The sequence below is a fragment of the Oryctolagus cuniculus genome, chromosome 6 (genome assembly GCF_051225735.1).
Source record: "Oryctolagus cuniculus isolate XC-2025 breed Fujian yellow rabbit chromosome 6, ASM5122573v1, whole genome shotgun sequence".
Lineage (NCBI taxonomy): Eukaryota > Metazoa > Chordata > Mammalia > Lagomorpha > Leporidae > Oryctolagus > Oryctolagus cuniculus.
The window spans coordinates 149,651,835-149,664,641 of NC_142872.1; the positions used below are offsets into that span (position 1 = coordinate 149,651,835).

The 12,807-nt window shown below is 50.1% G+C and overlaps 1 protein-coding gene and 1 long non-coding RNA gene across 5 annotated transcripts in view; one reads left to right on the forward strand and one right to left on the reverse strand.

Moving 5' to 3' along the window:
- Positions 1–6,047, reverse strand: part of FBXO32 (F-box protein 32) — a 38,149-nt gene extending 32,102 nt beyond the window's left edge. The window contains exons 1-2 of the mRNA XM_002710762.6: positions 5,907–6,047; positions 48–160 (exon numbers count right to left, since the gene is read on the reverse strand). Coding sequence (XP_002710808.1) covers positions 48–160; positions 5,907–6,022 — 229 coding nt within the window. The 5' untranslated portion in view covers positions 6,023–6,047. The remainder of the gene's footprint in view (positions 1–47; positions 161–5,906) is intronic.
- Positions 5,909–12,807, forward strand: part of LOC103348125 (uncharacterized) — a 168,660-nt gene continuing 161,761 nt past the window's right edge. For all 4 annotated transcript variants that reach the window (XR_016236577.1, XR_016236576.1, XR_011389321.1 and 1 more), the window contains exon 1: positions 5,909–6,109. This is a non-coding gene — a long non-coding RNA (uncharacterized LOC103348125). The remainder of the gene's footprint in view (positions 6,110–12,807) is intronic.

Consider the following 12,807-nt stretch of genomic DNA (forward strand, 5'->3'; position numbering starts at 1 on the left):
ACTAACTTCAGACAGCTTTCTTCTGACCTCCAAGGCAAATGGCTTACACTGAGTTTTGGTTTTGCTGTTCATGATGTCCTTCTTTCTCTTCTTGGCTGCAACATCGTAGTTGAGGCTGTTGAAAAGGTTCTCCTTGTTGTACACCTCCTTGGTGCAGTAACTGTGAGAAACAGGAGACAGCAGAGGGTGAGACGGAGCAGCGAGGCTTCGCGAGGAGCGGCTTCTATAAATAGCTTACTGGGTTATAAAACGCACAAACATACACGCTTCTCAAAAAAACCAAAACAATGAAAGAATCACCCAGATGAAGTCTGTACAGGCGGAGACTTCTCTTTTTCAGCATGACATGTTGTCACATTTGTGGAAAGCAGGACTGGGGGCTTTTTATTTCTTTTGAATTCGCTAACAGTGCCTGCCATTGTAGTTTGATGCACAGCCCTGTACTTCTTCAGATAAGAACAACACTAGGGACTGCAGTATTACTTAAGCGAAAATGATGAATGGGGGTGGGGGGGCTGGGTGATTGCTGGTGTCACTGTAATATACAATGCCTTCATTTTGCAAAAGCATCTTTTAAAAAAACAGCTTTATTTTGAGAGAATTCACATACTGTACAGTTCACCCATTTAAAGCGTGCCTGAGCTGCTTTTGACTAGCAGGCTTCTGTCATTATTTAAAAACATGATCACATTTACCAAAAGCTGACTTTCAAACTTCACTTCTAGTAGATGTGGAGTGTCCAGTGCTAGCTGTTGCGGCTTCACATAGCTCTCTGACTAACGCGAGGCATCGTGTTGTGAGTCCCAACTGAAATGCGGTAAATTCAGACCTCACAGAATTGCCAGGCTGAAAGGACACAGAATTGAGTGTGCCTGTCCGATTCCCAAGGCACTGGAGGGTGGGCAGGTGTGTATTTCCCTCAGTAGGTGAGCTATGGTTTTGGGGTGGTTGATGAGTTCTCTCTGTACTATACGATGTAACTTCAAAGGACATATCTGAATGATCCCCTCAGAGATACAGAAAACATGCCAAGCTATAAAGAGAAGATAGGTCACCACGTCCTTTAACCCCCACGAGGTGCTTAAGGCAGGATTTACTCCGCCAACTGCTGAAGCATAAATTGGATGGAGCTTTTCGTTTTTCTGCCTTTAATTTTCTGAGCTCTTCTGCTGGACTGAAAAGGTGATTTTATTTTTCTCTTTCCTGGACATAATATCTGTAGGGTAAAATGAGGTACTCTTGCATCCCTCTAGGCCATTGGCATTGGATGAAAAAAAATGAGAGTTTGAAGCAATTTCCAGTATACTTTTGTGGCAATGGCCTCTCAAGTTGCATTTCGGTTGGTATAATCAGTATCTTGCTAAAATGTCGTATTGATTCAGCACCAATATACTCAGAGTTGCTTTTCTGGCCCTGTGGGGGCAAGCTTGATGGGTAATCAATCACTTGTTAGTCTTCCCTCTAAAGACATGCTTAGTGCCATTTATTAAGTTTCCTAATATCTCAGTCTTCTCGTGTTCATTCAGGGAAAGAGGATATTTTTAGGCTTCAGATAGGATACGTCCTCTCTCCAAGGCTCTTTCTCAAGCAAGCCAAGGGTGAGTGTTGTGGGCCAGCCTTTGTGTAACATGTGAGTGTGTGTTTGTTGACTTGCATGACTGTCGCGGTACAAAATGCCTGACCAGTTGGTTATCTGCTCCAAGGTCAGCAGGAAGAGAGGGGGCAGGACAAAGAACGGAACAGAACCTCAAGTCCCCGAGGCTGACTTAAGAAATGTCAAAGCCAAGGCAAAGAGAACAAGATGGAAGCAAGATCACCTGAATGCCCGTGACGCACCAACGCTTTCATAAAGAAAAGTGAGAACACTCCGTGTGCAAAATGACCACACTTTGAAAGAAGCTCCCCTCTGCCAGACAACCACCACCTTCAGTGTACCTTCTACACACAGAGCCATCAAATGACGCTGCCTCGTTTTCGGTCTCAACCTTTGCCCCTCCAAGATGCTGCAGAAAACCTGCAGTGACCATACCTCAGACATCTGGAATATTTATATCTCATCATAGTCTGTTCTCACTAAAAGCACCCTCTCTAGAGGAATTCAAGCCCTTGCTTTTCCAGAAGAAGCTACCATAACCTGTTTTAAAGACTCTTTGCCAAAGAAGAACTTTACACAACAGATGAGGGTCTCTCACTGTGGGATGTAGGAAAGTTCATCCAAAGAGAACCCTTTCCGTTTTTGTTTGGTGTTAGGTTTTGAATTCTGGAGTAGGCCTGAAAGAAGGGCTCTGGGGTTTATTTATGTTGCCCGCATCTCTATTTTTCTTTTAAGCAATAGCATATTCAGTTCAAGGCTGCTCTGAGAGTTCAATCTGTCCATTTCAAGGAAATGAAAAGCCAAAGGAAAATTGCAACTGAAATTTTTAACAAGAAAAACCACCACCGTTTAGGAATTGCAGAATTTATTATTTTTGTGAAAAGAAGCAAAACCATCTCAACAAGGCTGCTTTCGTCAGTGAACTTGATAATGCCAGCACGTTGCTATTTTGTAGTCAGTTCTTACTAATCTTGATTTTTATAGGCGTAAGCCTAGAATGAGCCCTTATCCGGACCCTACACCACCATCAAACTCATACCAACACACTTTAAGACTACTTCTGAAAAGGAGGAAACATTTCAAAATAAGGCCATAAATATAACCATGGCTGCAGATGAAGGAGGAATAAAAAAAAATGAAGCCCATTTTTCATTTCATTTGCATTTAAGAAAGCTGTGTCCTGCCCCCAAAGCAATTAGTTGTAGTAATAGACACTTGATTACGCCCAGTGAGATTTCAATGCTGATTTGCTCTGATGTGAGTGTGATTCAAAAAGTCTATAGAAAAGTAGAATTAAAAGATAATTTTGGTGCAAGAAATTATAATTCCTGCATATGAGAGATCTTCAAAAAGTTCGTGGAAAATGCTTACTATGGATTAAAATCAAATATGGATTAAATTTTTTGCACCAAAATTACCTTTCAATCCTAGTTTTTTTTTTTTCCATGATTAAAAAAAAAAATCCTTTGTATATAAACAGATCCCTTAAACTCACAAGGCTGGTATCTGGATTGCTAAAGGGAAACAAACAACCCAGTATATAAAGCTCTTAGGACAATGCCTGGGACACAGTCAGCACTCATAAAATCTTAACTATGCTTTTTTATCCAGTGCACTAAGGCCAACTTCCTGCTTCCTGGTCCAGCCCTAGCTGTACAGTAAGCCAGTATCTGAGTGGGTTTCCAACTGCAGCAGTATAGGCTTGGAGAAGAGTGCCCAAGGCTCAGAGAGCTTAGGTTACCCATCCTAAGGGGGAAGAGGGGGTGGCTGCTTAGGAGGGTTCTGCCTCGGCCACCACTTCCTTGAAGCATTCCTGGATTATCCCAGTTCATGGTGAGCTCCTTCCTTGAAGTTTTAATCTGTCCCACCAGACTTAACACTTGCTATTCCTCTTCTGTCTTACATAGTTTCACCTCTTTGAGAAGGAGCCAGCCCTGCTCTAAGTGGATCTGAAATCATCCCATGATCTCAGGCCTGGCCACTTGGCTGCGGTGGGATCTGTGGGAGGAGGACAGGACCCTGGACCACAGTCCCGCAGGGTCCAGAAAAGGTGTGCCATGTGGACAGGCCACGGTCAACACCAAGCCAGGCGCCCAGGCTGAGAAGTACCCAGTGCATCTCCATTCCTCTCTGGCTTGGGCAGCTCATGGAGAAGTCTGCCTGCTGTTGTCCTGTTTTGTAGCCCCGCCCCCTTCTCTGTGGGCTAACAGGAGAGCCATTCAGCTGCACCTATGTAGGCAGGCACTCTGCCCAAACCTGACATCACCAAGACGGAAAACAGTGGGGATATTTGAGATTACAAACCCAGACCTCAGAAGGCCCACTGCTTTTAAGAAGTTGGCAGACTTCTCATGCTAAGCAGGGAAGGGATTGTTTACAATGGCTGGGGTGGGGGTGGGGGGATTACCCTGCAAACAAACAGCCAGCTGCTTTGCTGGGAGACTATCAAATGATTCCTCAGCTCTGAGTCAGCGAGGGCCCACAGGTGGTCACCGAATCGGTCACTAGTTTTGACAATGATGATTGATGAGTTTGACAGCTCCAGTTCAGAAGGTGTAAAACAGGAAGCAAGGAGACTCAAGAAAGGAGGACAAAGGGGCAGGCAGCTACCCGATCCATCCCAGCCTCCTCTAAATGTCTGTAGTGCGTTAAGCCTATTTTCAGGTCTTCCAGGCTATGGAGAGGCACTGCCTTTTTTTTTTTTTCCCTAAAGGAGACAGACACCAATTTATCTCCTGGAGCAGGAGCAGGATAAGGGCTAACACCGTGACCAGAGCCTCCAGCTTGCTAGGCCATTGCTGCATCTTTCTGGATGGAATCTGACCCTTCGTTTGGAAATAAAGTACCAGAATGTTGGGTCATCATTGCTTTGGAACAAGCAGGACGGAGGGAAGCTCTACCCCCTTTGTGTTTTGTCCAGGAAGAACAAATTAGGCAGAGTGGGTAACTCCGGGAGTCTCAACTTAGTCTGCAGACAGCAGTTGGTCTTTTTATTTTCCTGCAAATAAATGATCTGATTTTGTACGAATTCTTCACAGACCCCTCCCCCCCTCCTGGGGCCACTTCAAAGCATCTTTCACGTGAAGGTTAATCAGCTCTTGTCTCTCCGGGACAGACCCCAGGATTCAATCATTTGTTTCTGTTCACTGAGAGACAAAGGGAATTTGATACATTAAGAAATCACAAACAAATGGGAGGCTCTGGAAACCAAGCTGGTTTCTTGATGCTCTTCTTAAACTCTACAGCCCTGGCTTCCTGCAAACAAGCACTGGCAACCCTCAATAAATGGGAGCCTGGCCCAGGTACGGAACTCCAGGTAGGGACGCAGAGGCCAGAGAGTTTAGCGGGAGGCAGTGGAAAAAGGAACCCCCGGGGGACTCCAGCTGCACCCATTCCCTCAGGGCCCCTTGCTCGGCCCTCCTTACAGGGACCAAACGGCCGGTCTCAGGAGTCAGCTGCGAAGGTCGGGGCCGGCAGATTCCAGACCACCTAGGTTAGCAGCGAAGCTGAGCACGGAGTTCAGGGACCCCAGACTTCCCCTCTGAACGACAGAGCCCAGGCGAGGGCTCACAGGTGCCAGTGGGGATGCGCGCGGCGCGCTCTACGGAGGGAACAGGTGCAAGCGCTGGCTCTCTCAGAAGCAGAGGGTTTCTGGGTTCCGTCCCCGCCTCCCTTCCCTCCTCCCTGTCTCTGAAGCCCTCAACGTTACCGCCGCTACTCAAGTCCTCCGGGAAGGCGCTGCGGCCCTAGGGACCATCCGGCCACCCCTTCCTGGTTACTCATCCTCTCTGCCTATTCCGCGGTCGCCCAGTGCGTGGGAAGAGCCTGGAGGCGCTCCCAGCTGGACCCGCGTCCAATCCCGACACCCGACTTGTGCCCCCCGGCGCGTGGGCGCTTAGTGCTGGGCGCGCTCCCCGGGGCGGGGAAAGGCGCACCGCCCTCTCGCCTGAAACCTCCCAAACGCGCAAATGGCGCGAGTCCGGGGGCCCCCTACAGCTGTGTGCTTGTTAGGGCGTCTGGGGACACGATTCCCGATTGTCGTCAGATTCTCAGAGGGATCGGGGTTCTGTTAGGAGTCGTGTCCACTTGGAGACCTTGACCTTGTCCAGGAAGAGAAACCAAGTTCCCCGTCTCCCGTCCTCTGGTGACCTCTGCAGACATCCTTGACACTCGTTTCCCCTGGGCAGGGCCCCCTCTTCATGCAGACCTGCCTGGCCCCCGTTCATCTGTCCCCGCCGCCTCCCAGTCCAGCCCAGCCCAGCCCAGCCCAGGTCGGTTCGCGGCGCTGGAAGTTGGCAGCGGGTCGCCTCACCTGCTGAGGTCGCTCACCAAGCTGCCGCTCTTCTCATCCAGGAAGCGCTTCCAGCCGTCGGCCGTCTTCACCCAGCTCTGACCGGGGGACCGCCAGTCCTGCCCGAGGAATGGCATGGCACCGAGAGCTTACGCGACCAACGCACGGGACGGGGCTGGCGGCCTCGGGCCGAGGCTCAGGGAACTGGGCCCGCGACGGGGCAGGTGCGGGGGATTGGCGCGGAGGGCTGCGGGCTGGGGTCGCGCCGCGGCAAGTCTGCGCTCGTGGGCTGCTAGCGCCGGCACTGGCGAGGGTGGCTGGGCGTCGCGCTCTGCGAGTGCTGCGCTCCTGGGCCGGCCGCACTATTTATCGCGGGCCGCTGGCCCCGGCTCTTTGTTGCCGGAAGAGCCGCCTGCCCTGGGCCCAGCCCCCCCGGCCCCGAGGCCACGTGGCTTTGTTTATGGGCTCGGCTTGTTTTCCGAGGCGCCCGCGGCTCCGCTCGCCTCGCGGTTGCACAACCGCGCGCCCGTGGAAACTCGAAGCGGCGCTGCCAGGCCAGCCTGCCCGCCGCCCCCGGCCCCTGGCAGCGGCGCGCGCCCTCCCCGCCCCCAGGGCACAGCTGCCGCGGCCGGAGAGAGAGCGAGGCCCGCGGCCTTGGGAGCTGGCGCCCCCGAGCTCCCGGGCCGGCTAGGTGCTGAGACGAGGCCCGCGGGGCGTCCAGGTCACTCGGCGCGGGCGAGGGACCGGGGCCAGCTTCCCTCGCGCCCCCGAGCCGTCACGATCAGGCTGCGCGCTCAGATCAGCCCTTGGGGGGCGCCCGCGGAGCGGGGGGCGGGCTTCGGCGCTGCTGGGGGGCGGGTAAAGGGGCGCAGCTTCGAGGTCTCACAGCTTGGACGCTTCCAGGGCGCCAGGGTTGGAGTTGGGGCAGAACCCGCAGTCCCCTCCCTCCCCGACCCAGAGCTGTCATTAACGCGACGGCTGTCGGGCCTGACTCCTCCGGGGACAGGGAAAGGGCAGGGCCCCACGGGTTGGGAGTGGAGAGCAGGGACCATCCCGATGCCACCCCGAGCACCCTACCCAGCGTGGCCAGCGAGCAGGGTAGGGGATCTCTGAGCCCCGCTCACTGTCTGAACCCTGCTGTAGAGCGCCGGGGCTGGGCTCCGTTCCAAGGAACCCTGTCCCCTCCTCCCCTCTCCGCTGGGCGGTGGCGCCCTCCCTGGGGAATTTCAGGCCGGAGTTTTGTTTTCGTTTCCATGAGAGCCCAGACGCCCACTGCGGGAGCTGCGGGGAGCAGACTGTGTCCCGGCGGGGGCCCGAGCCCTCACCTGCCCCGGTTTATTCACCTCGGTGGGCCGGCGAGGGCCCACGTGGCGGGCCCCAGAGAGGGGTGAAGCCCAGGCCCGCGCGGGCCTCGTGGCCTTTCCTTTTGGTTTTGTTTGGCTTTTGGCGAGCATCTCTCTATAGAATGAAACTCCACGCGAGCTGATCTGATTCTTGTGACATCCTAGGCCAGGAGCGGGCCTTCAGCGAGTGTTTCTTGTAGAAGGGAGGGAGTGGGTGCAGGAGGCTGCTTGCCCTTCTTCCCCTCTTCGTGGGATGCTTTAACAGCCCCATCCGGTGGGGAGCAGACTGCGCGGTCGGTCGGTGGCAGCAAGATAAAGACCATCGCTTTGCACTGGATTCCCGGGTGCTCTGTTCCCCTCCTCCACTTTGCAGTCTGTAAGGCTCAGAGCGGGCCGAGGAACGGCGCCTGCCCTGCGAGGCTGCTGTTGGAGGGAAGGGACTTGTTGGCAATAAAGCTTGTTTTCAATTAGCTGGGGTTTTCTGATTTACCTTTCCCACCATAAACACTTTATTAGTGTGCTGATAGTAAAATAGCTTGTAAGAACACTGCAGAAGGTCCCAAACAAATGTTAAACACTGCGGGCCTGCTGGGAGAGGAAGACGACTGTGGGGTCTGGTGTTTGTTGGAGAGAATTGATATCCACGAGGAAGTGAACTGTGGGGACCTGATCATTAAAGATGCTTGCTAGCTGTGTGGCTGCGAGCTTCGTCCCTGTGGAAACCACAGGGGGCCAGAGGGTAGAAGATTTGGACTTTTATTTTATTTGAAAGTCAGAGTTACAGAGAGAGAGAGAGAGAGAGAGAGAGAGAGAGAGAGAGAGAGAGAGAGATGTTCCATCTGGTTCACTCCCCAAATGGCTGCAATGGCTGGAGCTGAGTCACTCTGAAGCCAGCAGCCAGGAGCTTCTTCCAGATCTCTCACGTAGGTGCAAGGACCCAAGGACTTGGACCCTCTTTCACTGACCTACCAGGCCATCAGCAAAGATGCTGGATTGGAAATGGAGCAGCCGGGACTAGAACCGGCACCCATGTGGGATGCCAGCACTGCAGTTGGCAGCCTTACCTACTATGCCACAGTGCAGCCCTGAAGATTTGGATTCTAATTCTGCTGGAGCACTACCTGTGTGCCCTTGGTGAATGACAGACTCCTGGGGCTCCAGTTACTTAACTGTCTAGAAAAAATGGAGCTAATAAAGCCCACCCTTCAGGGTTGTTTAGGAAGTGTGGTAGCTTGGCTCATTAGCACCGATTCTTCCCTCCTCTCTAGTGGTGTCATGTGCTCCCATGACTGCCAAGGGGCTCCTGGGGGCTGATTTATGCTCCTCTGGTTCTTGATGTTGGGCTTGGCCACATGACTTGCATTAGCCAATGGAGTGTTAGTGCGTGTGATGTGGCAGAGAGTGTGATGTGTGTACTTGCCTGGCTGCCCTTGACCTCTTGAGAGTCCACCAGCTTGGTGGAAAGTGCCTCCCCTGGCTAGCCACTGCTCCTCGAGTGGCTTGGGTGACTTCATGTGTCCTGAGATGGGATACCACAGTTGCCCTACAGATGTGTTAGCGAGAAATAGATGTTTCTTCTTGAAGTTTTTGTGGTCTTTTTGTTACATAGCATCATTATGTCAACAGGTGACTTCTATTAGGGGTTAGGGGGCTGACATTTGGTGAACCTTTTTTTTTTTAATAAACTAAAATGTCTAGAATTCAAGCACTTCTTTTGGTCCTTGTCTTTTGGCTAAGAACTAATCTCAGGAAACCTCATTATTTATTTTGAGTCCTATTTTGTCTCCTGCTCCTCAAAAAGAAGGGGTGTGGGTGGGCCGGTGTTTGGCCTGCATCCTTCATCCGAGTGCCTGGCCAGAGTCTCAGCTCCACTTTGGATTCTAGTTTCCTCCTAATGCAAACCCTGGGAGGCAGCAAGTGACTGTTCAACTAGTTGAGTCCCTACCATGCACTTGGGAGACCTGGATTAATTCCCCACACCTTGCTTTGGCCTAGCCTAGAAATGATGATTCTGGGCATTTGCGGGGTGAACCAGCAGATGGGAGACCTTTATCTACCTCTCTGTGTCTGTCTGTCAGATTAAAAAAAATTAGTGATTATTGTATTTTAACCGAGACTTCTTCTGAAGTGTCCCTGACTGCTTTCTATTTCCCCTAGCATTAAAAATCGAACTTGACACTTCTTCAGACGCGTGATTCTTGCTAGGAAGCTATGTATGTAATGCAGGGCCCTTAAAGATAAAGACCGTGCTGGGCTATGTCCAGAATAGTCACTTTCACATCACATGTTGGCTTGACCTCATAAAGACTCTGTGATTGGAAGCCTTGAGAATCCCCAAAGGCAAAGGCTCGGTGCTATAGCTGAGGCTTCAGATGCGCAGGCAGACTGATCCTGGAAGAATTTCACAAGGCACAGACTGGCCAGGACCCAGTGCAGCCCGATGGTCTGGTCACGCTCCCATGGCGAGCGTCGTGCCCGGGAGCTCCTTTGCAGGGCCGCTTAACCATTGTCTTCCTGCACAGCTTCCTAAAACAGATTGCCCACTTGCATGCTGGGTATTAGATTTCCCCCGTGTGCTTCCTCTCTGTGGGGCTGTGAGCTCCTTGATGGTAGGACCGTGTCTCAGCAATTTAAGAACCGGCGCCTCGCACTGGGCTTGGTGCATGGAAAGCGATCTATAAATAATGCAACAAGTGTTGCTGAGCTGACCCGGAAAGCTGTTCTTTCCAAGCCTCCACGTATTGACGTCCCGTCACATCTACGGACACAGTGGGGGGGAGGGGTTGGCAGCCCAGGTCCCACCCGATACAGCCTCTCCTCTAATGGTGGTGCCTTTGCCAGCTGGTGAAGAGAACAAGGAAGGTGGTCAAAAGGTGGCATTCAGAAAAGATGTGTGAGTGTGTGGTTCCGGCGACGGTGGGTGCCAGCCAAGCTGGGGACACGGTGCCAAGCACTTGGCAAGCGTAGCCTCCGCGTCTCCCATCCTCTGAGCCGGGCGTTATTATTCCCATTTTACAGATGTGGGAACTCAGACTTGGGCAAGTTTAAAAAGCTGCTTGAGACCACCCAGAGAGAGATGGAGGAACTCAGACAGATTCTCCCCTCTGCCCTGACTGGAGCCAGACTGGTTTGGTTTGAGTCACGGATACAAAGCTGTGGGATCTTGGGCAAGTTGCTTAAATTGTGCCAAGCTTTTGTCTATGGGCATAATGACAGTACCTATCTCAGCAGGTGCTATGAGGTTTAACGGGGGTAATATATAGACACAGTGCTGTTAACAATGCCAACATGGACAATAACTGTTATTATCTGAGCAAAGTAGGCATTTATATCTTTTCCTCGGTTGTCTGTATCCATTTTCCTCATTGAATTATAGATTTTTGGGGCAAGAGATGTAGCTCACTCCGCTAATTTCCAGATGTGGGAAGTTTGTCTATCGGAGTAAAAGTATGAGAGTACTTCAAAAAACTCATAGAAAATGGAATTAAAAGGTAAGTTCATTTGTACAAAAATACATATGCAAGTTCTTTGTAGAGATCATAGGAAGTGTGTATTGTGAGAAAACTGTGCATGAGTTTCCAAAAACGTATCACTTAGTTCCATTTTTCCATGAACTTTTAAAAGGACCCTCATACAATGAAATGCTGGCTTGCATATTGTCGGTACTTACTGCACTGGAACCATGGAGATGGGCCATATTCTGTAGACATAGCACAAATTTAGCCTGTCCACTTCCTTCCAAGGCAGTTTAGAGAAATTATAGGAGGCACTGTGAAAAACTTGGTAAACATGAAGCACTTTGTTGCTTCTAAACCCAAATGACATTCGTTTATGGCTTTGGCTGGGAGACTGACTGACTTCTCTCTAAAATGCAATGGTATTTTGTTTTTTCATAGTTTCTCTTTCTGAAAGATTTTTTTTTTTGTGAAAAATACTTATCAGTGGTAAGTTGTAAGTTAAAAATAGCTAGCTTGTCGGGTGGGGTGGGGGCAGGAGTCCACCAGATCTGCTGAAGCTGGAGTGAATTTTATAGCGGAGGAGCTGGAGACACTCAGTGAATTAAATTCAACCCATACAGCGTGGGGCAAGGAATGTGTGCTTAATGTCACAACGATTTGCATATGACCTTAGCCTAGGGTGGGCCTCCTTGAAACAGTGTGAAATGCGTCTGCGAGGTGTGCTGGGGCAGGAACTGCCAGCTGTGTGTTATTTTTGGGTCTCTGGCTGCCACAAGTCCTGCCAACTAAATTAAAGTTGGTCAGACACATGTCACTGCAAATATGCTCATTACTTTAATGAGAATCATTTGGCTTTCTTCAAATGTGGGCCTGGTTCTGTTTTTGAGAGAGGATCAAGGGCGTTTTGCTATAATCCTCCGCTTTTCATAGCCCAATTGCTCGCGTTAATGAAAATTCTCCTTTTCTTTTAATAAGTAGCGAAAAGGACTGGGGAGATGAAGCTGCTAACGTTTGTAGAACACAAGGAAATGAATGAAAGTGCAGCATTCACACCAATAGGCCAAATCTCATGTGTCTTCTTGAAAAAAAGCATAGACTTTAAAATAAGGATGTTGAATTTGTTATGGTCAGTTTGTGTTTTAAAATTGTTGTGGATGCAAAACTTGCCAATACAGTCTGAGAAAACTTCAGAATACTTCAAAAAGCTCATGGAAACATGAACTCGATAGAAGTTCATTTTAGTGCAAAAAATTGAAATCCATGCATAATTTTTTTATAATATACATTCTCCATTAGATTAAAAATATTTATGTGAGAGAGAGAAAGAAAGGAAGAAAGGAAAGAAGGAAAGAAGGAAAGAAGGAAAGAAGGAAAGAAGGAAAGAAGGAAAGAAGGAAGGAAGGAAGGAAGGAAGGAAGGAAGGAAGGAAGGAAGGAAGAGGCTTCCATCTACTATCCCAAGTAGTTGCAATGACTGGGCTTAGTTGAAGCCTGGAGCTGGGAATTCAATCCAGGTCTCCCATGTGGATGGCAGGAGCCCAGTAGCTGAGCCATTATAGTTACCTCCCCAGGTCTGCATTAGAAGGAAGCTGGAGGGGCCGGCGCTGTAGCCTAGTAGGTAAAGCTGCCGCCTGCTGTGCGCTGGCATCCCATATGGGCACCGGTTCAAGTCCCAGCTGCCCATTTCCGATCCAGCTCTCTGCTATGGCCTGGGAAAGCAGTAGAAGATGGCCCAAGTCCTTGGGCCCCTGGACCCACATGGGAGACCCAGAAGAAGCTCCTGGCTCTTGGCTTCGGATCAGCTTAGCTCCGGCCATTGTGGCCATCTGGGGAGTGAACTCGTGGGTGGAAGTTCTCTCTCTCTCTCTGTAACTCTGCCTTTTAAACAAACAGATAAATATTAAAAAAAAAAAAAAAAAAAAGAAGGATGCTGGAGTCAGGAGCTGGAACCAGGTATTAAACCTAGTTTCTCAACCGTTTGGCTAAATGTGCACCCCTCCCCCACCATGAACATTTTGAACACCTTCTGTGTGCTTGGATTTCAACATTTTGTTTCTTTGGCAGCAAAATAAACTTATCTTTTAATTTCATTTTCCATGAATTTTTGAATATCCTTGTATTA